The sequence below is a fragment of the Xiphophorus maculatus genome, chromosome 19 (assembly GCF_002775205.1).
Source record: "Xiphophorus maculatus strain JP 163 A chromosome 19, X_maculatus-5.0-male, whole genome shotgun sequence".
In the NCBI taxonomy this organism is placed as follows: domain Eukaryota; kingdom Metazoa; phylum Chordata; class Actinopteri; order Cyprinodontiformes; family Poeciliidae; genus Xiphophorus; species Xiphophorus maculatus.
In genome coordinates this window covers 3,694,552-3,718,515 of record NC_036461.1, presented here as the reverse complement: position 1 = coordinate 3,718,515, position 23,964 = coordinate 3,694,552, and the positions used below count along the sequence as shown (strand labels likewise).

Here is a 23,964-nt window from a genome sequence, read left to right as displayed (position 1 = left end):
ATTAGACTTTCCTTCAAGAAACAGCTACAAAATCAGTTCTATAATACACAGTCAAATTTAATAAATTAGAATATTATTGAAAAGTTAATCGGTTTTAGTGACTCAGTTCCTTAAGTGAAACAGATTAATCACACAGAACAATATTTTCAGGAGTTTATTTTTTATTAATTATAATGATTTTCTTCTCAACGCTAATAAAAACATGGCATTTAAGATAGGAATATTAAATTAGACCAATAAAAATAAATATTTCTAAAAGAGAAATGTGCTCTTAATAAAGAAGTACCTGCCTAAAGGTTGTTACTTTCAAAATATACTTTTAAGGTGGCAAACAAATCTCATAGGCATGTATGTATGAATGAATGAATGAATGAATGAATGAATGAATGAATGAATGAATGAATAAGAATATATATATTGGATTGTTTACATGTCAGTTATGTGACTCAATAAATAATACCAAGTCATTAGCAGAACAGGCTGTTTGGCATCTGCATAGATAATTTGGCTAATTTTAACTTTGCTGGTCAACAAATGAATGAATTTACTGCTTTATTCAAATGCAAATATTGCTGTGATTATTGTGCAATTTAATTATTGGATTTCACAAGACTCATTAATTTCCAAGTGTGCCACCAAAAGCTAGACAAAATGGCTAGAAATCAATTCCCTTATTATCCTCACATCTACAAAGAAACAATGTTGGATGACCTGACCCTTAAAAATGTCATGTTTAGCGCTCAAAGTGAGCTGCAAGAGGACAAATGTATTCATCAAACGATTGTTTAGGAGTTACTGCGCCCTCTTGTGGAAGGACTAAGAACGAATGGTACATTCACGGGTGCAAGTTAACAAAATAGCTAAATGGTATTTAGTGCAATAAAAATAAAAGCGACGTGAAACTGATACGTATTTCAACTGGTTTTATATTTTTTAATTAAAATACCATCCACAGGCTACGCGAGAATATAAATAAATAAATAAATGTCGGTTGGTTTAAAAATATTAACAACCAACCAGAGTGATCTTGAACGCAACGTTTAGGCGACTAAGATGCGGTTGACGTGACAATGGTGACCGTAGGTGAGTGGAATCGGTTCGATTGGTGCTGTTTTAAAATACTATTAGCCATCTTTATAATTGATATTGGATTTGAGTTTATTCAAACGTTCAACTTTCTTTTTAGCTGGCTGGAAGGCTAACACAGACGATGCTAAGGAAGTAGCTTAGCACCATCAGGTGTAGCGAGTTGCTAACTTCCTGTTGTTTCTGACGCTGAAGTTAGCATCCCAGCCGGTTTTTGACTAAAAGGCTATTTCACTATTTCTAACGAATCTGGCTTTGATTCGCTCTATTTTAAAAATGTCTAAAGGTTAAATGTGTGTTAAATTGCTTCGTAGCCATGACCGATTTTACATTTTGTAATTTTTAAATCTCGACAAAAATTACTCCACGAAACAGTCTTGGTGAAAAAAAAGTTTATGAAAACTCAAAAAAGCTCATTTTGAAGTTTTTGTTCAACACAAACCACATAATTTCCAAAACTCAGATCGCTTTTAATTTCATTTAATTTTTTTTAATTCAATACACGGATGTATGTTTTGTTTTTGAAAACAGAAAAAGGGAAATTGTTGCAAAAAAAAGAAAAAGAGGCATTTTAGTTTTGTTGCTTTTAGCTTTTTCATTATTTATGAAGCTTAAAAGCAGTATTTTACTTAGTCTGCCATAGTGAAATATAATTGTGTACAGGTTTGACTTAAGTAGCAGATATTGCTTTCATTTTAGCTCCATTTTCATTGAACTGCAGAGTATTTTTTGACGTGAAGCAGCAACTTTGTGATAATGAAGTAAACCGTAATATTGAGATGTAACTGTGTTGTGTTTGAAGCCGAGGTGCTGGGTTTGGTGCTGGTGTCGCTGCTGTGGGGCTGCACAAACCCTTTCCTGAAAAAAGGTTCAGAGGGGATAGAAAAAGTGACGGAAACCAACCGAGTCTTTCAGCTGCTCGCTGAAATCAAGTTTCTTCTACTAAACATAAAGGTATGTGTAAAACTCTGAAATATTTTCTGTTTAATTGAAATCTTTATTATTATTTGCTGAACCCCTTTTTTTTTTTTTTAGTATTTGGTCCCATTTCTAATAAACCAGAGTGGTTCTCTGGTTTATTTCTATACACTGTCAACAACTGGTAAGCAACAATTCAGAGGATATATAACTGATGTCTCATGTATACAACAGCATAAAGGCTGTTTTACATTTATTTTTAAAAAACAGGAAATTTATGGCAAAACAAATCTCTGAAATTTTCTAGAAAAAAACTCAGAAACTTAAAGATTTATCTCAGAAATCTTCTATAAAAAAAATGACATTTCTGAGTTTGAAAAGTTTAATACGTTTTAGAAAAACTCAAAAATGTCCACATCTTTTCTGGAAAATTTTTTCCGACTTTTCAAACTCAGAATTTTATAGTTTTTCCTGGAAACTTTTCTGAGATTATTTTATTTTTAAAATATATTTTTTCAAGCAAATATTTTACTTTTGAAACCCAGAATTTTCTAGACAATTTCTGAAATTAATCTTAAAATATAAAAAAAAATTTCTATCCAAATTTTAACTTTTCCAAATGAGAAATTTCTCCATATTTATTTCTTTAAATTTTTATTAGATCAATCTCAAATGATGGTTTCCTTTTCTCACCAATTTTTGACTTTTCAAACTCAGAAATTTCCAAGATTTTTCTAGAGAAATTCTGAGGGTTTTTTTCTTGCAAATTTTCTACTTTTCAAACTGTTTTTTTGATTATTTCCATGTTTTTTTTTATAGAAAATTGATCAAAATAAAATAATAATAAAATTAATTTCTAGCAAAACAATAAATTTCCATGCATTTTTTTCTACAAATGTTTTTTTAAATAAATCACACTTTTTAAGATTTTAAGTGGACATTTCCTCCTCTTTTAGTTTTTTTGCATGTAGAATGGCCCTAATATGCGGCCAAACAAATACAGCTCAATAAATCGGAGCTTCTTCTATCCAGATCTGTCTCTTGCTGTTCCTGTGGCGAACTCTCTCACCTTCCTTTGCACTCTGCTGACGGGAAAGCTGCTGGGGGAAGAGTTTGGAGGCAAACGTGAGCCATATGTTCTGCTCCATCCTTTGCAGCATCTATTATTCACCGTTTTCGGTCTTCATGCGTCAGTAAAAATGTTTTTCCTCCACTTGATTCTGCAGGGGCCGTTGTGGGAATGTTCCTCACTATGACAGGCGTCACTCTGTGCGTTATAAGCTCCATCGAAGCCAAAGATACTGACGGACAGAACGAGAGCCAGCCTCAGCTCTGATGCAGATCAAGATTAAAGCAGTTGTTGAAGAAAAGAAAAGCAAAGCTGCATCTGTAGGAGGACTGGAGGCAGAAAACGTCTCAGAAGAACAATCCCTTCCAGATTTACTCATGTTGGACTTCAAAGTAGGAAGAGGAGGCGGGTTCACTCCAGAACTGGACTGGATTTATGGAGCTCACATAGAAAAAGATTTTTAGATTTTACTTCTGTGGGAGACGACAAAACTGTTTGAAAATGACCTTTTATACGTCACGCCATGCTTTAACTAAATTATTTCCTCTTTTCCAAAGTTGGGTAAAGAAACACTAATAAAACCAGCTGATAATTCTCTAAATGTTCTTCAGTCTCTTCTGAATTTCTGTGGATTTCCTGTTTGTTGCTCTGATTTTGTGTTTCATTAATTATTAAAATATTTTGGTGTAATTACCAATTGGTTCATTCTTATTTATGCAAATATTTCCAATAACCTATTTTCAAATGAAGGGTTAAGATTAGAATTTAGTGAATCTCATTTACTTTGTTTTAAATTAAAATAAAAATAATTCACTCCATATTTATTTTTGACTAAATACCAGACTTTAATACATAAACATGACCAAGTAGCCTTTATTTTTTTAATTGCTGAGTTGACTTTATAAGAAATGTTAAATTAAAAGGACAGCTGACATACAAAAGAATAGAAACTTTTATTATATTATTTCATGGATTTAAGACACAAATGACTTTGTCATTTTAAATGTCATATATTTTAGTACTAAACTACTTTGACAGAAACTGCTTCCTCAGTCAAGCACACCTCATTTTTATTTGATTCAAACAAAAAAAATAATTTCTCATGTATTGAACTAACAATTTTCATACATTGGATGGAAAAAAAATCACTTTCTATGACTTTTCATTGACTTTACTTCAGACATGATGCTCTCTACTTCCTGCCAAACGTGAAAACAAAAAACCCAGGGAAAAAAAATACAGACTTTAATCTGTAAAAAATTGTATTTCAAGGGTGGAAAATTTGAGAATTCTAGAATATTTGCTTTGAATGAAGAAGAGTGAACAACAATGGCATATATATAAAAAAAAAAATTTGTTCACGTTTGCATGTTCTTGTGCATTAATGGGTTTTCGGTTGACACAGCAGCTCTTTATGGATTATTTTCTGTTAAATTAAGATGCAGGGCTGAATGTTGGTCCCTGCAGATTTCAACACTTAATGTCTACATCAGAGTTACTCCTTTTAAACAGGATGAACAGATTAAATAATCTCACTTTCAGAAGGTTTTTTTTTTTAGATTTGTTGGATTTTGATTCCCATTTATGTCTTATGATTAAAAAAAGACAAAATACAAACAAACCTTACTTTTCTCAATATCACAGTTTAGATAGTACTCATTTTGTGAGAGACGGCATTAAGCTCCTGCAGGCTCTTCTGTCACAGGAAAGCATTAAAATCAGTAGAAAAGCAAAGTTTCTCCAGGATTTTATAGATGTGAAGTCGGCAGACTTGCCTGCTCTTCCCCGATCTTCCCCTCTGAGTGGGATGATGACGATTTCGGCTTCAGTTCAGCCTCTTTCTAAACACAAAAACAGAAACCTGTGATGAGTTTTCTACAACGCTGCCCTAGGGCCACTGTAGATCTTGTTTTCCAAAGTAAGAGTAAATTTTTGCAAAGAAACTCAGGAATTTCAGAAAGCTTCAAGACAAAACTCAGAATTTCTTTGAGGTTGAAAAGTTAATTTGTGAGAAATCTTTAGATTAATTCCAGAAATTTTCAAGAAAAATGTGTAAATTCTAAATTCATAAACTCAAAAAATGAGATTAATTTCATATATAAAAAAAAACTTGGAAAATTTCTGAACTCCAAAAATATGTTTTTAAATTTTTTTATGAATTTCACAAATTTTCAGAAAAACCTTTCTATTTTTTCTTTTTAAATATGTGAAAACTCAATTTTTGTGTTTGTTTATTTTTATTGACAACTTTGAAAAAACTCTAATATTAAAAAAAAGATTTTTTTTTCTAAAATATTTTAAATTAATCTCAATTTCTGTTTTTCTCACAAATGTACGACTTTTTGAGCTCAGACAATGTCCTTATTTTTTCCTGAAAATTTCTGAGTTTAATGTCCAAATTTCCGAGTTTTTTTTTGTGGAAATTTACTGTCCGTTGTCTCGTTACAGACAGACTGATGTGTGGGTGTTTATACCAGGATCTGAGCTGCTGACTCCTGCTTCTGTTCAGATGCTTTCACCTTTCATACACAAATAAATTATTTATGCATAAAAATCACAGTGACCCAGTCAAATAGGATTCATTTGGTAATATAAACACCCACTCTCTCACTCTACCTGCTTTCCACTGAGTTCCTGTTGATGCTTGTGCTGCTCTCTCTTTTCTGCATGTCTCTTGAGGGAAATTGATGTTTTTTAGTTAGAGAAACATACTTGCATTGTTCTTTTAACAGTACATAAATAGATACAGTCTGGCCAGAAAACCTGGGATTAGGTGCTCTGTAATCATATTGAACAAAGAGTTATTTCCCTTTACTTTTTATTTATTACGATAAAACGCTGCCCACCTGTGGAGAGTTCTGCACCGGATCCTCCGTGTTGCTTAAGTCTTCATCTTCAACTATTTCTGCAACTCTCTTTAGGAAACAATGAGAATCGGATTAAAATTTTATCCAAACCTCTGGCTTATGTCTTTTTTACTGTGGCCATATCAGAGCCATTGCAAATGGGTAAAAAAATGAGTAAATTTACACCAAAATATGTTCTAGAAAAAAAAACAAGAAAATGTTCGAGTGGGAAGAGTAAAAAAAATGCTGGAAAAACTGAGAAATTCTCAGATTGATCTCTAAAGTTTTCTGGAAAATCTTAGAAATTTCAGGACATTTTCAACTTTTGGAACTCAGAAAATTTCCAAAAGTCAAAGATTTTCTTGAGAATAAAAAAAAATTCCAGTAAATTTTAAACTTTTCAAGCTCTTTTGATTATCCTCAAAATTTCAGGGGTTTTTTTCTAGTAAATGTTTGACTTTTCAAGCTCAGAAATGTCAAATTTTTTTCTAGAAAACCTGTGATTAGATTAAGCTCAAAATTTCTGAGTTTATTTCTAGTAAATTTTCAACTATTCAAGCTAGAAATGTCCTTGTTTTTTTTCTAGAAAATTACTGAGACTAATCTCAAAATGTCAGATTTATTTTGGCAAAATTATTTTTTCCTATTTATAACGGCCATGAAACACCTTGCTGCCTTTCAGGTAGCAGAAACAGAGTTTCATGAGTTTTATTTCACTGTAATTCAGACAGTATTTTGAAGTAATGAAACATGAATGCTAACCTGATCAACAGGCAGCTCTGTAGCCGTATTCTCGTCCTCCTGCACCTCCTCTGCACCTTGAGCCTCCTCTCTATTTGTCCTATCCTCTCCTTTGAGCACACCTGGCTTACCTGTAACAAATATATATATAATAGAATTTCTCAATAAAGGCTTCTGTTAGTTACATATTTTTAATTAAGTGAATAATTCTGCATTGACCATAATAAATGAAACACTGAACAAATGTTTTTATTAAATGTAAAGTTTCAATTGTTAACTTGTGTTTTATGACTTTGTATTTTTGTGTTTTTATAATGTAAAGCACTTTGAAATACCTTGTTGCTGAAATGTGCTACACAAATAAACATGACTGATTGATTGCTTAAAATTTCGGAAAATGCATTGTTCCAGTTAGGTTCCAGTTCTATTTAGCTCCTGTATCTTGCTGAACAGTTATTTGTAAGTTAGTTTTGTCTTATTTTAAGTGTAGTTAGATATTTGCAATAGAAACTAGACCAAAATTACTTTTGTGTTTTTGCAGTGTTGCATGTTAATTTTGTCTTTTACATTTGCTGTGATGTTTCAATGCGACAACGTGGTAAAATGTTCCGAGGGGCTTGGGTCAGATTTTCTAACCAGGTCCATCAGGGAGCAGCGGTCTGCTTTGCGTTCTGTTCTTGCGAACTTTGACAGGCCGGGCGAAGTATCCGGACGCCTCGTCTGCTCTCTCTCTCCTGCTCAGCTGCTGCGACGCCTGAAGAGCTGCAGCTTCATCTCCTGTTGACTTCACCCTCCGGCCATCGGACTGAAAGTCATGGCGTACAGCTCAATATGCATTTTGATAAAAATATACAGATTTACACATGAAGTTTCTCTCTGAATCTTTTGTTAAACTAACTAAAAAGCAGTCACAGCATCAGGTGGGATGCCAATGAGACAGGGAGAGCTTCTCCTTATTTTATAACTTTATTTCTTGAATTAATACAAGTTACAGCAACATTTAATTTTCCTCTTGGATCAGTTGTGTTTTTGAGTTGAATTAAGTTTGAACTACCTCTGGGGAGTTGAGGAGAGCTGAGTCACTGTACCGGTCTTCGGGACCGCTTCCTGCTTTTCTGTTCTGAGAGAAAAACAATTATTTGACCAACAAATATTCACAATTTACCTACAAATGTCTACAGAAACTTGATGTCATGTACTATTCTGCTTTATGTTTTATAACTAATGCCTTTTTTTCTGTGACAGTGTAGTAGGGCCATTAAATAGAAAAAAGTAGGAGTAAATTTCCACCAAAATACTCAAATTTGAGTTTAATCTCAGAAGTTTTCTAGAAAAAAACATGGACATTTCTGAGTTTGAAGGAAAAAATGTTCAACTTTTCAAACTCAAAAATGTCCTTATTTTTTTTCTATTAATTTAATTTTTTAAAAATTTACTTTTTAAACTTTTATTTGTTTTAAAAATTTTCTACAATTTTCTTTAAAAATGCTTGCCTTTTCAAAATTGGACATTTTTGTGTTATTTCTAGAAAATTTCTGTTTTTAATCTCAAAATTTTAGAGTATTTTTTTAATCTACTGATATCTACCAATACGCCGTCATACTTTTCATACACATCACTGTAGGCTGTATTCTTCTATTAAGTGTTAATCATTCATAATAAAATAAGGCAACTAATTAAACGTCAAATGTGATTTTTTTAAACCTGTGTTCTCCTCAGTAGTTTCCTCTTCTCAGGATAATGTCTAAAAACAACAGAAAGGAAGACTTGATCATTATTATTGGTTAGTTTTCCAGTTTTCCGATGCTTTATGGTGGAATGAAACAAGCATAAATCATCTCTAGACACATACAGATGAAGTGAATTACCTCTCGGCAGCTTTTGAAACCAGCAGCTCCACATACGGAAGTTTCTTGAACCTTTCGGTTCCCACAGCAACGTAGCAGCGGCCGGTCTGCAACTCCCCAGCCGAGGAAACGGAGACTCCATCCAGAGAGCACAGCCTGCAAAGCAGTGTTGTATAAAGTACTGAAATCTCAGAGTCAAGTAAAAGTACAAGTACCTCTCCAAAATACGACTTTGGTAAAAGTCCAAGTCACTGACTGAAATGTTACTTGAGTTAAAGTCTTAAAGTATCTGAAACTTCTTGTACTTAAGTATGGAAATTACTGTAAAAATGGATGTACTCAAGTAATGTAATGAAAAGTACAAGTAAAAAGTAAAACAAGGCAAGTTTGAATGACATTTCTTATATTTTGGTAAACTTGTCAAATAAACTTAAAATAATGTACCCAACCAAGTGCAGGCAAAATGAAACCTGCTAATAAATTGTTCCAGTTTTAAAGAGTAGCACATGTTAATGGTTTGTGGTTTTGAACTTGCATGCCTTTCCTATATTCGTTAAATTTAGTCTAAATTGCTATCGCTATGGCTTCTGTCCCCCATTGAACTAGGGTGACCAGACGTCCTCTTTTTCCCGGACATGTCCTACTTTTCAGACCTAAAAAGATGTCCGGGGGGAATTTAAAAATTGTCCGGGATTTTGGTCAACTGCCTCAAAACACATTACATAGCTTACAGTGCATTATAGGGCACGGCGCTGCGTGTCACGTAATCCCTGAGCCGCGTCAGTGCGGGCAGCACTCTTCTCTGTTCGTCCCCCCAGCCACCCGCTGTAAGGTGTTCTGATTTCTGATTTCCCCAACAATGGGAGAAGCGAAACAGGTGTATCCTATTGGAGGTAATGAACAAGCCCAGGCAAGTAGGCTACGGACTTTGTTCGGTAGCCTGCTTGCTACTTGCTAATCAGTAGGTGGGGTCAAAACACTTTGTTTCTCTCTCTCGCTTTTTTGTAACGAGTAACTAAACCACACATTGAAAATGTATCGGAGTAAAAGTACGCAATTAAGTTCGGAAATATAGTGAAGTAAAAGTGAAAGTCATCAAAAATTTTCATACTCGAGGAAAGTATGAAGTACTCCAAAATATACTTAAGTAAAGTAGTGAAGTATTTGTACTTTGTTACTATACAACACTGCTGCAAAGAAACGCCACCAAATCCCGGAGTACTACGGCCATTATAAGTAGTAAAAAAAGGAATACATTTCTGCAAAAAATCTCATAATTTTCCAGGAAAAACACAAGACAATTTCTGAATAAGAAAAGTCAAGAATTTGCTAGAAAAAAAATTCAAAAATTTAAGATTAATTTCAGAAATATAATAGAAATAAATCAATGAAAATTCTGACGATGAAAGGTTAAAAATTTGATACAAAGAAATTATACATTTTAAAGATTAATTTCAGAAATTTTCTGGAAAAAAAACAAGAACATTTCTGAGTTTGAAAAGCTGAGAATTTGCTAGAAAAAACTCAGAAATGATGAGTAACCTCAGAGATTTTGTGGAAAAAACATAGGGAAATTTCTGAGTTTGATAAGTCTAAAATTTTCGAGGAAAAAAGCCCAGAAAAATTCTGAAATGAATCTCAGAAATATTCTAGAAAAATGTCAAAAATTTCGGAAATTTTTGAGTTTCAAAAGTAAACAATTTTAAACTTTTCAAACTCAGAAATTCCCATTTTTTTCTAGAAAATTTCAGAGATTTTTTGCCAGAAATGTTCTACTTCTGTTCTATTTATGCTGGCCCTAACACAACGTTGTATGTTTGCATTCGGAGGACTGCGTGTTGTGCTCCGTCTGACCTGCGCACCGCTCCAGTCCGTAAGCCGACTTTCTCGGTGATCAGACTCAGGATCTGATCCAGGTCCTGCTGCAAACTCCGAGGAATGATGAACCGGAAAGGTGGACACAGAAGATCTCCATTACGGAATACACTGAGCAGAGACGTTAAAAAGAGAGGAATGCATTTTGAAAAGTTTCCAGTGAAAAATGTGGCCATTTGATAAGATACTAAACTCAATTTATTTTAAAATAAGAGTCAAATTATGTACTATATCAGTGATTAAGTACAAAAAACGTCTTCTCTGCAGGTAAACTCCAAAATTTTGTTTCTTCACATCACTGGTTGACAAAGATTTTTATTTTACATCTTAATTTTAATTAATCCATTCATTTTTTTAAATAATTTTCAAATATGAATTAATTCTGTTCAATCCATCGTCCAAAAAAAGGAAACATGGTGGTGGCAGTATCATGGTGTGGGGAATCAGAGTTTCAACATGAAATATTCCAAAGTAAAAAAATTATTATTGTGGGTCTGAAAAACAGATGTTCTCCTTTAAAATAAAGTTTTAACTCAGAAGAGCTGGATGCAAATGCACACCACACTTTTCAGTTTTTATTTGAAAAAAAAAACTTTTAAAAACATTTACTGTTTCTTTGCCACTGAATATTTATGAACTATTTTTGTGCCTTTCACATAAAATCCCAATAAGCTATTTTTAATTTTGTGATCGTCAGATAAGAAAATAGAAAAAATGTTAAATGAGTATAAAAGATTTGTCAAACATACTGTATAATGCAAGGAACAGGAATAAACTTCCTCCATTTGGCTGAAACGTTGGGCCTCTGGATGACTTTTACCTGGAGGCGATATTTAGAAAATCAAATGCAGAACATCACAGTCTGACCAATTTAAACACCACTCATCGCATTTACACCGCCTCCATTCTCCAGATCCATATCCATCCCAGCAAACTCACTTTCCACAAACGCATAATGACTCCTTAGATATTCTGCTCATGTAAACTCAAGTGCGGCAGCCATGGAAACTACGCTCGCTCTAACAGTCCTTAGATGGCATATTTACCTACTGTGTCTGATTTGAGTTATCCTCTCAAAGATCTTTCACATAAAAGCAATCAAGACGCAAATATGTGGCTGATATCAGAACAAAGAAGCCGTTCTGTATTTAATCCTCTGTGAGGTCGCACTCGTTTTATTAATTTACGCCCAGTCTGAGCATCACACCAAGCCTGCCTGGACTCGCACATGGCCCTGATAGGATTGTGTGAGAAGCGGATTAAATGAACACACACACGTTTATTACACATCTCCACGGTAACCACAACACTGGCATGTAAGACTTTAAAACCCACTGACTCTGGTTAAAAATCCAAATGAAAGAGTCACACATTTATTCCTGAATGTTTTATGGTTTTCACAAAACACCAACAGATTACGACCAAGAGCAAAGAAGCTGCTCAGAATACAAACAAGCAACAAAACACAAGAGTTTCTCTTCTTACTAACGAACTTACTGGTCACAAAAGGCTGAGCCATTTATAACTGATAGGCAAATAAGAGCTTATCTCAGTAATTGAACACATTAAAGTTACTTTCATATTTGATTTATCTAGTTTTTAGACACTGTAGGCAACATAAGTGCTGAAGAAATCAACATTTTTCTCCAATCAACATATTTATAATAGAGTTTTTATAAGACATTTTTGCAGCAGAGGTTAGTAACAACTCAAGCAGTTGATGTAAACAAAGAAATTGGAACAAATATGTCCGTAGATTAAGTTATGTGCTAATGAATCGCTGCACAAGACTCCACTGATGAAGAAAAAGCTCAAGTTTGGTTAAAGTTTGCTGCAAAACATTTGGACACATCATTAAATAACTGGGAGAATATATTCTGCTTGGATGTCATCGTACACACCATGTTTGTCGAAGGAATGACATAAAAACACTAAAAATGTTTTTGTTTTCAGCATATGGTAATTAGGCAGGACTCATGTAAGAAAAGGAGAAATGTGCCATGACATTCTTGACAAAGCAGACAAAGATCCCTCGCGAACAGCCAAGAAAACTCTCGGTTAGTTTCACAGTAATAAGAACATAAAGAAGCTGTAATGACCCATTTAAACCCTGATTTCAATCCAATTGAAAATATATGAGAAGAACTGAAGATCTCAAAAAACCTTTGGGATTTAAAAACAGTAACATACTTTCAAAAAGTGTCTTTAATAATTTCCCTATGTACCATTCCACTTTAGCTCTCTTAGAGGGAACCTATAATGCTTCCTTGAATAGGTTAGGATAGATCTATGGTCTACACAAAACATGTCCATTACACTTTTTGCACAAAATTATTCTTAGATAATGAGATTTTAGTCTGCTCAGTTCATAATGAACCTTAATGAACTTTAAATCCAAATAAAGTGACAAAAGGCCTCGCCCCTCCAAACCAACGTTTACACTCGCACGTGACAATGGCTGCAAACAGATGCACAATTATACAACCGTGCATCTTTGAAAAGCAAACGTGGAGCCTCGTGCACAATCAACAAGAATGCAGCAAGTCAACAACAAGAATACTTGTCCTTTCCAGCAGCCATTGAAAACCAGCTGACCAAACGTGCTAGAGCTCAGCTTGGGTTGCTAGGTAACAGGCGGAGTTACGCTGGGGTTACTAGGTAACGAGACAGTGTCTGCTGATTTGTGACGTTACATTCTGGAGGTTTTTGAAACGGCAGCTCATTTTCCTGAAACCAAAACAGATTAACTTATTGCCAAACAATAGTTGCAAGGTGTTTTTCAAATTCTTGGGCTGTTTTTAGAAGACATGGAAACCGAAATAAAAGTGTAAAAATGTGCAAAATGTGAATTTTGTCCCCTTTAACTTTATTTCTGAGTGATTTTACCACCAGTATGAGTTTCTTTGTATTAGCTTCATCATATCCACAGGATGGAAAAGGTTAATGTGTTCAATACTTTACTTGTCTTGTGCTGCAATCCCCTTAGAGTGTTGTTAATGAATGATGGATAGTGCAGGAGGCCACATTAGAAATGACAAGCCTACCTGTGCTTCATTACGAACTCCAGGCTGCTTTTTTAACCCTGCATGCAGATAGCTGTAACAAAACAGAACATAGTGATGTTCTCTGGGAGATTAAGAATCAGAAAGTTCTCTGATAGAAATGTTTTTTGTACTCACTCCAGTTTCTTGAACCTCTCGAAGCCGGCAGCGACGTACTGCGCTCCCGTCTGGAGGTCCTGGAGGCCTGAGACCCTGTGGCCCTGCCTTGGGGTGTACAGGGTCCTGACAGCCAGCGGGGCGCCGATGCTCTGGGTCACCTCGTTCAGAAAGACCTCCATGGTGGCCAACTGACGCTGGTTGACCACAAACCTGCGTCCGCCGAAGAAGGGGTCTCCATTCCTGAACACCACCACGTTTTTGACCGGCGCGGCAGTGCTGGCAGCCATTTCTGAACGACGTCCATTTATTAAAGGGAAATATTAATAAACTATCACCACACATCTATTCTAATTCCCAAAACAGCACATTGTTTTCAAAACATTGTTCAGCAGCTACACATTTTTACACAAATTACCCTCTGATTTAACTGCAGCAAACAGTTTAGTGACAAACCTGCAGGAGGACGAGGTTCAGCACAGCCGAATGTGGAAATCGATCCTTTCTGCTGCTGTGGTCCGTCTAGACTCCCGCTCCCCACGTTCTGCTCCGATCTCTGCCCCCCTCTCTCACGGACACTACTACTACTTTGACGGCGGTGAGTATTTCCTGGTTGCCATGGCAGCAGGGCCAGCAAGGGCTGGCTCTGTGGGCCAAACCATCGACAGAAACCACAACAAAAGCGAGTGACAGAGGAGGGGAGAGTGGGTGGGTCTCTGCGCTGTGGGCTGAATCAATAAGATAACCTCCACACCTGTTCATCTGTTCTCCAAAAACGATTATTAAATAAGTTTGGGACACAGAGAACATTCAAATATACAAAACTAACAGCAGGTTTTTAGACCTACAACTCCAATAGGAAGTTTAAATACATTTATGATGGGTATAAACTTCATTAGTCAGATGTTCTGTAACTAACGACTATTTTAGTAATCGATCATTCTGATGATTAATCGATTAATCGTATAAAAAATTTTGAATATACTGCATTCAACCAACTAAGTGGTTTTTATGCGACAATAAAAATACAGTAAAAGATGCAAATAAATAGTGCAAAACCTTACTAAAATAAGAAAATAAAAATTTCTGACCTAAATCTCATCAACATATCAGTCCTTTAGTGTACGCTTGTAGCAAAACATATTTCTTTTTTTTTTTTTTAAGGTTTTTTATTGGCTCTAGTGGCCTTTATTTGATAGTTAATTGACAGGAAAGTGGGTAATGAGAGAAGGGGGAAGACATGTGGCAAAGGTCGCCAGGCCGGGAATCGAACCCGCGACAGCCGCGTCGAGGACCAAGGCCTCCCTATGTGGGCTGCGCTTAACCCCTGCACCACCACAGCACATCCCGCAAAACATATTTCTAACATCAACATGTGAAAAGTCACATCAACACAGCGTAGGGCTAATTTAATAATTATTTTTGTTGTTAGCTGATTAGTAATTGGATAGCAAAAGATGCTTACTAGGATTTTTTTGTTACAGAATTTGAACCAGATGAAGCCAAAACTGGTAGAACATATTTACAGACATTTTTTTTTTATCTTAATCGCAAATATATATTTTTTGTACAGTTTTAGCTTACTTGCTGCTCTCAGTATGTTGTTTTTTGTTTCAGCAAATGGCATATATTTGAGACGTTATACTCCAATTAACAATTAATTGATTACTAAATTAGTTGACAATTAACACAATTCATTGTTTCAGGCTTTGCTTAAAGATATATGCAAACCGTTGTTCTTTTAAGGTGGAATAATTACACAACATACCTCCTAAATTATCATTTCTACCATAATTTTCACACTTGATCAAAATTAAACATACAGGTTTTACCAAAGCTTTTGAATTAAGCTGAATGAGCTACTTTGCTGACTAATATGGTGGGAAATAATAAAATATCATTACAAACAGTCCATCAGATAAAGCAGAGATATCTTTGTAGAAAAATATAATTTATTTCCTTTTACATGCATGTTTTAAATGCACTACATTATATATTACATCATAAATAATAAATGGAAAAAAATTTCAACTCAGATGATATTAGAGTGAGTCAGGAGCCAAAAGTTTGACGTTGTGAAGTCTGTCCTTCAGTGATAGGTACTGTAAAGAAACATAAGAAAAAACACATTAAAACAGTAATTGTTGTGCAGCTACAGGCTGAAATTAGACGGTAGGATGAGCTCATCCTTGCTGCGTGGCTACAAAGATGCAAAATATTAACACTGCTGAAGCTTTTCTGAAATCTGGAAATGCGTTCGCAAAGCATTTTTGAAACTTTGCTGGTACTTTCCCTGAACTTCCTGTGTGTTTTCCTTAAGTAATAATTACATTAAAGCATCTAACTCAAAATTAAAAAACAAAGGTTTATTTTTCAAATGAGACATTTTTTTAAGTCTTTTAAAATTCTCTTATTGAGTAGATTTTCAGAGAAGTTGTTCTCTTTTGTTTATTTCCCACATGTAAAAATTTTTTATCATCACTTTTTTCCACATTTAAGCACAAAAGTTTATAATAAAAGCTTCCTGATATGTATCAGCTTTATCGCTTTAGTTTAGAAACCTTTTCATGCCAACAATAAGTCACAGGCAGGTGTGGCAATTTCAAACAATATCCAAAGAAAAAATTATTAAACCCTTCAGAAAATGACAGGATACAGGGATTTTTGGATCCTACCTTCTTCCTGCTGTCAATAGCTTGTTGGAGCCAGACCAGCTCCATGGTCAAAGTGTTTCTATGGAGACGCAGCGCGTCTGAAGTTCGGGGCACCTCCTGCACCAGGCAGTACTGCTGACAACCTGAATGAAAGATTACAAACTCAACACTGCAAATAAATATTCAGTTTTATTTCAACACAAATCTAAATGTGTAAATTTAATGTTGCAATTTAAGCCAAATAATTATTTCAAAATATGCAAGAAACAGCTGCTTTCACCCTGTTAAAGAGCCACATTTCTCTATTATATAATGACTTACTGTGCGTTAGAATAATTAAAAATCTCACATGAACAAAATTTCTGATCTGATAATGAATTTTATTAAACGTCATAATGAATTCTGATCAAAAACATTTAGTGAGAACAGGACATTAAAATAAACATTCACCTTTATAACACATTAGAGTCAGATCAATGTAACGCACTTCCATCTCAGGATACAGAAACATGCCGCTAAGCATTCTGGGAAATAGTTCACACCCCTGTCTTTTTCTTCTTTCATTTTTTTTAAGTGCTGAAACTTTAAATTGAGAAACAACTGAAATAAAACACAGAGGATGTTGAACTAGTAAAAAAAATCTTTCACCTTTCTGAGGGTAAACATTATTGTCCAGCTCTGGACTGCTCCAGATGATGGAGGACCTTCTTGTGCTCTCCATCATCCCTCCATCACATCTCAGGGGAATACTGGACCAATCCTCCCTTTCAGCTTCTTTCCTCTCCGGTTGGACACAGCACTCCTGTCCCTCCTCATCTAGGGAATCTGGACTCTGGGAAGTACTGACGTCTAGTTCTGGGTCTGGTGGCTCCAGTAAACGTCTAGCAGGTTGAAGACATGCTCCATCCTGTCAGTACATGGAAGAAAGTCTTGAAAACATTGGATTTTTGGCTGAATCTGCTTACATTTTCCGTATCTTTGAATTTAATTCAAGTGGTGCTTGGATATTTCATGCTGGATGGGTGCAGGTAACTCAAACAAGGACCATAAGATTTTTATTGTGTAAATTGGTGCATTCATTTATTCTATTTTGCATTTGGCATAACAAATTTTGCTGGACAATAAATTATCCCAGAATTCACTGCAATACATAAAAGATAATATTGTTGTTTTGAAACCATTTTCAGCTAATATAGATATAATTGCAAATATAATTCAAGCTTGCCATCTCAAAGACTAATAAACTTTAATTTTGTACGCTGGAACCGAAAGACATTTTAAATATTCAAAATAAAACACAACAACCAAAAACAATAAACAAAAAGGCATTAAAGGACCTGAAACCGTAAATAAAATTGATTATTGAAGTCTCTGTAAACAAAACAGGCCTTTAAAGCATATTAATTGTTAATCATTAATCATTTTAATTTAGCATACAATTAATTGATTTATTTGGCATTATGTTTATCTTCTTCCTGAGTATGGAAGGCAACTTTATTTGGTTAGCACTAGTCATACAGGCAACAACTGATGTATTTTAAAGGTAAATAAAGGAACATAGAAATACAATTATATTAAGACAATATATACATAAAAAGAAAAACACTAAATATAAGGAAAAGCAACAAAATGCAGGACAAAAATAATGTGATAAAATAAAATTGTATGTTTATGTGAAAGCGGCAGAAAAAGTCCTCAATATAAAGAAGCCAAAATATTTAGATTAAAAAAATTATACATAATATTTCAACCTATAGATCAAATGTGTCAAACTCAAGGCCTGCGGGCCAAATCTGGCACACCATAACTATTCATGTGGCCCTCAAGATCACATAACTTGAGAATGTTTTTAAATTGATTAAATTAATTTTATCTTAAATTTGCTTAAATTTATTTTATCATAGTGCTAGAACATTATTAACTATCTGCATCAGGTAGCAAATGGTTATTGATTTGAAATAGGACCAGGTATATTAATTCACCTTTGTTTATATAAAAAAAACTGATAATGAATCTGCTTATTGTGGTAATATCCAGTTTTTTCAGTGCATTTAATTCAAGATATTCATATTGAATTAAATGCAAAGAGACAACCTTTGACAGGAAGTTACTTACTGTGTCTGTAAAGTGTGGGATAGATAAGGTCGTATTAGTCCACCTTAAATGGGTCAGATCTCCTTCTACCTCCCTTACGATCTCCTCAAAGTCCTCACGCGCGCGCCGGACTTCGGTTCTCGTGAGGTTTCCGCGCGCACGCGCCTACAGAGAGCACACGGTTAGCTAGCATAGCTGTAGGTTCTACAGCTGTGCTAACAGCTAGTAGCCTCTACAGAGCCCGAACAAAAACAGCAATAACAACAGTCGGTCTTTAGGTAAAGAATATAACCAACATTTCCGCTTTACTGGAACATATGTGTCACCTGAAAACGTGTAATTATTTTGTCCAATTTGCTTCTGTCCATTGTTATGGTAACATGACAGCAGTTAACCGGAGAGCGGGAGTTAACTCAAACCTTTTTACATATTTCCGGGATCTAGCTTAAAAATTAAAAGCATTTCAATGAAAAATATAAAATCCGTATGCTTTTCTCAACCGCTTATCCTAAAATTATTACGAATTATACAGTTCGTTCATTATGTTTAAACAACTGAGGTACATCCACGAATTTAAACCTGCAGCTATCGTCGGGGGAGTTTTATTTTGGAAAGCACGCCGGCGGAAGTGAAGTTTATGTTTGTGTTCGGGTTGAGATGTAGCAGCTAGTCACACATGGCACTTTTGTTCTTAAAGTTTTGTGCCACGGCTGATAAAAATGAGTGGTGGTTCAAATCAGAGAACTTTGTTCCAGACTTGGGGGGCTTCTGTGTCCCAGAACAAAGCGGTCCAATCGGGGAAGGATGCCCGAAAGGCTACTGGTGCGATCGGAACATCCTCCAGCAGAGCTCAGGTAGCTCCAACAAACCCTCCTCCTCATCAGCAAAAATCTCCATGGACAGTAATTGGTCAGAATAGCACACATACAGCAGTGAGACAAGAAGACATCATCCCTGAAGATGAAGATGACGATGACTTAATGGTGGTGGCTGTCTATGAAGCTGAAAGGAGCCTCCAGCTTGAGAAGAGTGACATACAAAATAACCATGCAACAGGACAGAGTGTTGCTCCCTTTAGTAGCCCAACCTGTAGGAAGATATATCCAGATCTCCCAGGTTTTGACAGCTCCTCAGCTGACGTGTGGATCTATCCCACCAACTATCCTATTAGAGATTATCAGCTGAAGATATCAGAGGCTTCCCTGTTCCAGAACACACTGGTGTGTCTCCCTACTGGTTTAGGAAAAACCTTCATAGCCTCTGTGGTTATGTACAACTTCTACCGCTGGTATCCAGCAGGAAAGATTGTGTTCATGGCTCCCACCAAACCTCTGGTGGCCCAGCAGATCGAGGCCTGTTATAAAGTGATGGGAATCCCCCAGGACCACATGGCTGAGCTGACAGGTAACAACCAAAACACACCAGGGATGCACCAATCTGCTTTTTTCACTTCCGATACCGATGCAGATATCTGAGTTTTAGTATCAGCCGATACTAAAAAACGGTGCTGAATTGACTTAAAACATTTCTCTTTTTTTAAAACACAGACATAGTTGGTTTATAACACACCTGATTATGGCTATTAATCAGCTTAATCACTTATTGAAATAATTATTAACTGGTGTATACAGACTCACTGAAAAAACTACATTTTTCAGAGTAGCAATTAAACCAAAACTGTATAAAATATATATACATTTTGCATTTAACATAGGGATGCACAGTCCACTTTTTTCACTTCAAATACAGATATCTGAGGTTTAGTATCGACTGACACAGAAAAACAACTGAACTGACTTAAGATGTTTCTTTTTTTTAAACACAGACATAAATGTGCTGAATTACAAATGTATTTGATAACTCTGCACCTACACACTTAAATACACCAAAAGCTTCGCAAGCTTGATCCAGCATCTAATAAAAACAAATTTAATTTGTTCAATCAGTGCATTTAGGAGTATAACAGCCAATGTAAAATAAATAAACTATGATTGATCAAAACAATAACTTCAGAAATAAACTGCAATAAATGTTCTTTCAAATTGTTCAGAAAGTACAATTAGGAATTCTATATATAACGTAAAAAACAAAGCATGAAGTCACTAAGAGCACAAAGGATAGAATTAGACTGAATAGATCTGCCCTTATGGACTGGACACATTGTCACGTTACCCGATCTAGAATTTTTTTCAATACCAGGACTGATATAATAGGTCTGGGCATTTATTGTATTATTTATCGTGATAAATTTCTAACTGTGATAAGAATTTTCATTCATTGTTGCGACGATAAATTCTGATTAGTGATGTTTAAAACCCCCAAAACTGTCCAGACTGTTATTTTTAGCCACTGCTTATTCTATGAGAGTATCAATAAATATCAATACATTTAAAAATATGATTAAATACAATTACTGTTTGCAGTTTGGTGATATAAATCACACTTTTATGTGACTGAAGTCCTAAAGAAAACATGTTACAGATGGGTACTTTTTTACCTAAAGGAGGAGTAATAAATAGTTTTTATCGCTACATTTATCGTTATCACACTAGTACCCAAAAATACAGTGATAAAACTTTAAATCCATATTGTCCACCCTTATGATACAGATATTAATATCCAGATGATGCCCATCATCTCTGTTTTAGCCCCTACTAACATGGTTGATATTTGTGGCTTTTGCAGGCAGCACGGCAGCAAAGCAGAGGCAGGAGGTGTGGAAGTCCAAACGCGTCTTCTTCCTCACCCCTCAGGTGATGGTGAACGATCTTTCTAGAGAAACCTGTCCTGCAAAGGAGATCAAGTGTGTGGTGATCGATGAAGCTCACAAGGCATTGGGTAACCATGCCTACTGTCAGGTAACCAGCTTTCAGATCTTTGAGGTGAAATCAATTAACTAATTAAATTACTGTTTTATTTAGACGTATCAGAGTTAATGGGGCTGGAAATAAACACTTTATTTTTTGGACCTTTGTTCCCTCACTCAGGTGATCAGACAGCTGAGCAGTCAGACGTTGCAGTTTCGTGTCCTGGCCCTCAGTGCCACTCCAGGAGGAGACACAAAGGTGACATCACCTCGTCTGTTTTGCTGTAACTAATGTGACTTGAATTTAAATCGCCACGGTAACCAATCTCTGACCCCTTGACACTTCGTGTCCTTTTTCCAGTCGGTTCAGTCCGTGATTTCCAATTTGCTGATTTCACACATCGAGCTGCGGTCAGAGGAGAGCCCGGACATCCAGGCTCATTCCCACCAGCGGAGTGTGGAGAAAGTGGTGGTTCCTCTGGGGGAGAAACTTTCAGGCCACCAGACTCGCTACCTCCAGGTAGGAACACGCACAACAGTTGATTTATCTACTCTTCATCCTGAAGGACTCACCTAATTGATTCTAATTCAATGGATAAATATTAGAATATCACCCAAAAGTTAATTTCATTCAGTAATTCGATTCAAAATAATAACTCATGCATAGATTAATTACTAGCAGTGCACCAATTTATCAGCTGGCTGATAATTTTGGGAGATTGGTGATCGGCCAATAATTAGATGTGAAGTCGTTCTTATCCACTGGTCTTATCAACCTTGGCAAAGGTATAGGAATAAAAATCTACTGTGAGAGAGGGTTGACTGACAGATTGGCCCACCAAGTCACATCTGCATGTTCGCAGTTAACAATAGTCACCCCACTATTATCAACTCAGTGACTTTCTTGCTACATTTAGCAACATTTCGTACAAAAATCGGCCAAAATCAGAATCGGCAAGTCAGGCGTTTTTTGAGATCAGCCTGAAAACTGCAATTGGTCACAGTGTTCATCTTGATGATTATGCTCTACATCTAATTAAAACCCAAAATTAATTTTCCCAGAAAATTAGAATATGAAATAAGAACAATAAAAATGATTTTTATGCGGAAATCTGGACTTCCTGAAAAGTTTATCCACTTGTTCAGGCTGCCGGTTGCATGAATTATTGAATCGGTGTAATGTTTCATGTGTGTTTGGGAAAATGAGAGACTCTTGACTCATTTTCCTCTTGACACCGCTTTATAGATCCAAAAACCCATAAACAACCAAATATGGCAAAAAAATCTGATCTTATGCTGACCGGATCAGAGCATTTGCTGGCAAATTTGTTTTGGCAAATTTTCTACAGGATAGATTTTTGCAGATAAAATTGTACAGATTAATTTTTGCAGCTGACTTTTATGCTGATGAACATTTTGATAGTAAATTTAAAGTAAAAAAAGCATATATAAAAATGTAATCTTATAAAGGTCATATTCCCATGAGAATTTATTGATTTTATAATTAGTTTGTGTGGTTGTCTGTGAAGACTGTTGGTTAAATAACTCCAGGTTTGATTTGGAATGCTGTGTAATGCACTGTAGTTCCGTTTTAGGTGTTTTGCTGCCACCTTCTGGATATTTCTATTATTTTTTTGTCTTGAATTTGTGGTAAAGCCTCAGCATAACATGGCTCTCTCCAGGCTGTGTGGTTCTTTCTGGGTCAGCTGAGATCAAACGGATTGATTTTTCTTGAAAGCATCCTCCTGTTTGACTCTGTGGTCAAGCTGTTAGTGCTGCCAGACTGCGTTTCGGGTTATTAAAGAAGCCGACCTGCTGCTGCTCCATTCGTCTCGGCTCAGTGTCTGCGTGTGTTGTTTTTGTGAATGTGCAGAGAGACAGGATTTTCTGAAACATGACGCCTGCAATTTAAAGCTTACACCTAACTGAACTTTAAGTTCATTTTTCTAGTTTGTTTTCTTTAATTACAATCAGCCATTGGTTGACCACCTTTTATCCTCTGCAGTTTGGCGTACAGTGAGCATTACTGCAGCCAAGCAGACAGAATTTAACAACTGCTGAGAAAATCAGAAAAATGAGCCAGTCATGCAGGCAGGTGCTTGTTTTGAATTTTTCCAGCTACAGTTATCAGCTGATTTTAATCACCAGTGTTGATCTTGACTTCTTCTCTTCTCTCCACGTTGGTTTTGAGACGGAGGGACTTTTTGTGAGTGAACATGTAGGTCAGAAGTAATGTTTTATTTATTTTAAGGTTGAGAAAATTTTTTTAAAAAGCTGTAAACATTTTAACAGTTTTCCACACTTCTCTTTCACTGTAGTTTTGTTTTTCCACAAACTTTCCTGCTCAAGTTTTGCCAGATCTTTTGTAAAATGTTTCTATGGGATGCTGAAGGTCAGCAATAAGCATTATATGCCGTTTTTATGGAGAAATACTTTATTATGCAAAGCATCACCATGTTCTAAATGGATTAAGATCTGGAGAGTTTCTTGGACATAAATCAAACGTTTTAATAGTTTCATCTCTTTGCCTCCATGACATGATGCCCAGTTGTAGTGGAAAAACATAATTTATAACTAATTTGCTCCTTTGTTATTGGAGAATATTTTGATCCTAGTCCTTATTTATCACAGTGCTTTAGGGACAATTATCCCTTGGGAAGCCTCAGCGACTGCATTCACTTTTCCTTCATGTTTGAGTCTGAAGGGTTAGAAAGTAGAAAAAAAGGCCATTTCAGTCCTTTCTTGGAAAGATATTGCTCTTTTGCCAACCATCTTGATATTTGATGTTACATTTTAAAGCAGGGTTTGATTGTTTTCTGTGTTTGATCTAATAAAAACAAAACACAGCTCAATCCAATGGATGTGTTTGA

At 35.5% G+C, this 23,964-nt stretch overlaps 4 protein-coding genes across 5 annotated transcripts in view; 2 read left to right on the top strand and 2 right to left on the bottom strand.

Moving 5' to 3' along the window:
* Nucleotides 1–1,018: 1,018 nt before the first annotated feature.
* tmem234 (transmembrane protein 234) lies at nt 1,019–3,770 on the top strand. Its single transcript, XM_005801295.3, has 5 exons — nt 1,019–1,083; nt 1,889–2,040; nt 2,122–2,188; nt 3,037–3,129; nt 3,231–3,770. The coding sequence occupies exons 1-5, from the start codon at nt 1,071–1,073 to the stop codon at nt 3,338–3,340; spliced, it is 435 nt and encodes a 144-aa protein (XP_005801352.1). The 5' UTR covers nt 1,019–1,070; the 3' UTR covers nt 3,341–3,770.
* Nucleotides 3,771–4,007: 237 nt separating this feature from the next.
* On the bottom strand, nt 4,008–14,176 carry dcdc2b (doublecortin domain containing 2B). Of its 2 annotated transcripts, XM_023352430.1 has the most exons (14): nt 13,997–14,175; nt 13,562–13,832; nt 13,427–13,478; nt 11,132–11,202; nt 10,362–10,493; nt 8,529–8,663; nt 8,365–8,404; nt 7,715–7,780; nt 7,297–7,465; nt 6,682–6,791; nt 5,920–5,988; nt 5,690–5,746; nt 5,548–5,592; nt 4,008–4,914 (listed from the first exon to the last, which is right to left on the bottom strand). In XM_023352430.1, the coding sequence occupies exons 2-14, from the start codon at nt 13,828–13,830 to the stop codon at nt 4,822–4,824; spliced, it is 1,308 nt and encodes a 435-aa protein (XP_023208198.1). In that variant the 5' UTR covers nt 13,831–13,832; nt 13,997–14,175; the 3' UTR covers nt 4,008–4,821. The 2 variants fall into 2 exon arrangements, with proteins under 2 accessions (XP_023208198.1, XP_014325112.1); XM_014469626.2 differs by lacking the exon at nt 5,548–5,592 and having other exon boundaries at nt 13,997–14,176.
* Nucleotides 14,177–15,505: 1,329 nt separating this feature from the next.
* Nucleotides 15,506–18,880, bottom strand: LOC111612281 (IQ domain-containing protein C-like). Its single transcript, XM_023353152.1, has 5 exons — nt 18,615–18,880; nt 18,310–18,453; nt 16,843–17,101; nt 16,216–16,337; nt 15,506–15,642 (listed from the first exon to the last, which is right to left on the bottom strand). The coding sequence occupies exons 1-5, from the start codon at nt 18,654–18,656 to the stop codon at nt 15,583–15,585; spliced, it is 627 nt and encodes a 208-aa protein (XP_023208920.1). The 5' UTR covers nt 18,657–18,880; the 3' UTR covers nt 15,506–15,582.
* A 65-nt stretch (nt 18,881–18,945) lies between these two features.
* fancm (Fanconi anemia complementation group M) overlaps nt 18,946–23,964 on the top strand; it is a 44,261-nt gene continuing 39,242 nt past the window's right edge. Inside the window, exons 1-4 of the mRNA XM_014469599.2 lie at nt 18,946–19,692; nt 20,974–21,146; nt 21,276–21,353; nt 21,456–21,614. Of these exons, the coding sequence (XP_014325085.1) occupies nt 19,008–19,692; nt 20,974–21,146; nt 21,276–21,353; nt 21,456–21,614 (1,095 nt within the window). The 5' untranslated portion in view covers nt 18,946–19,007. The remainder of the gene's footprint in view (nt 19,693–20,973; nt 21,147–21,275; nt 21,354–21,455; nt 21,615–23,964) is intronic.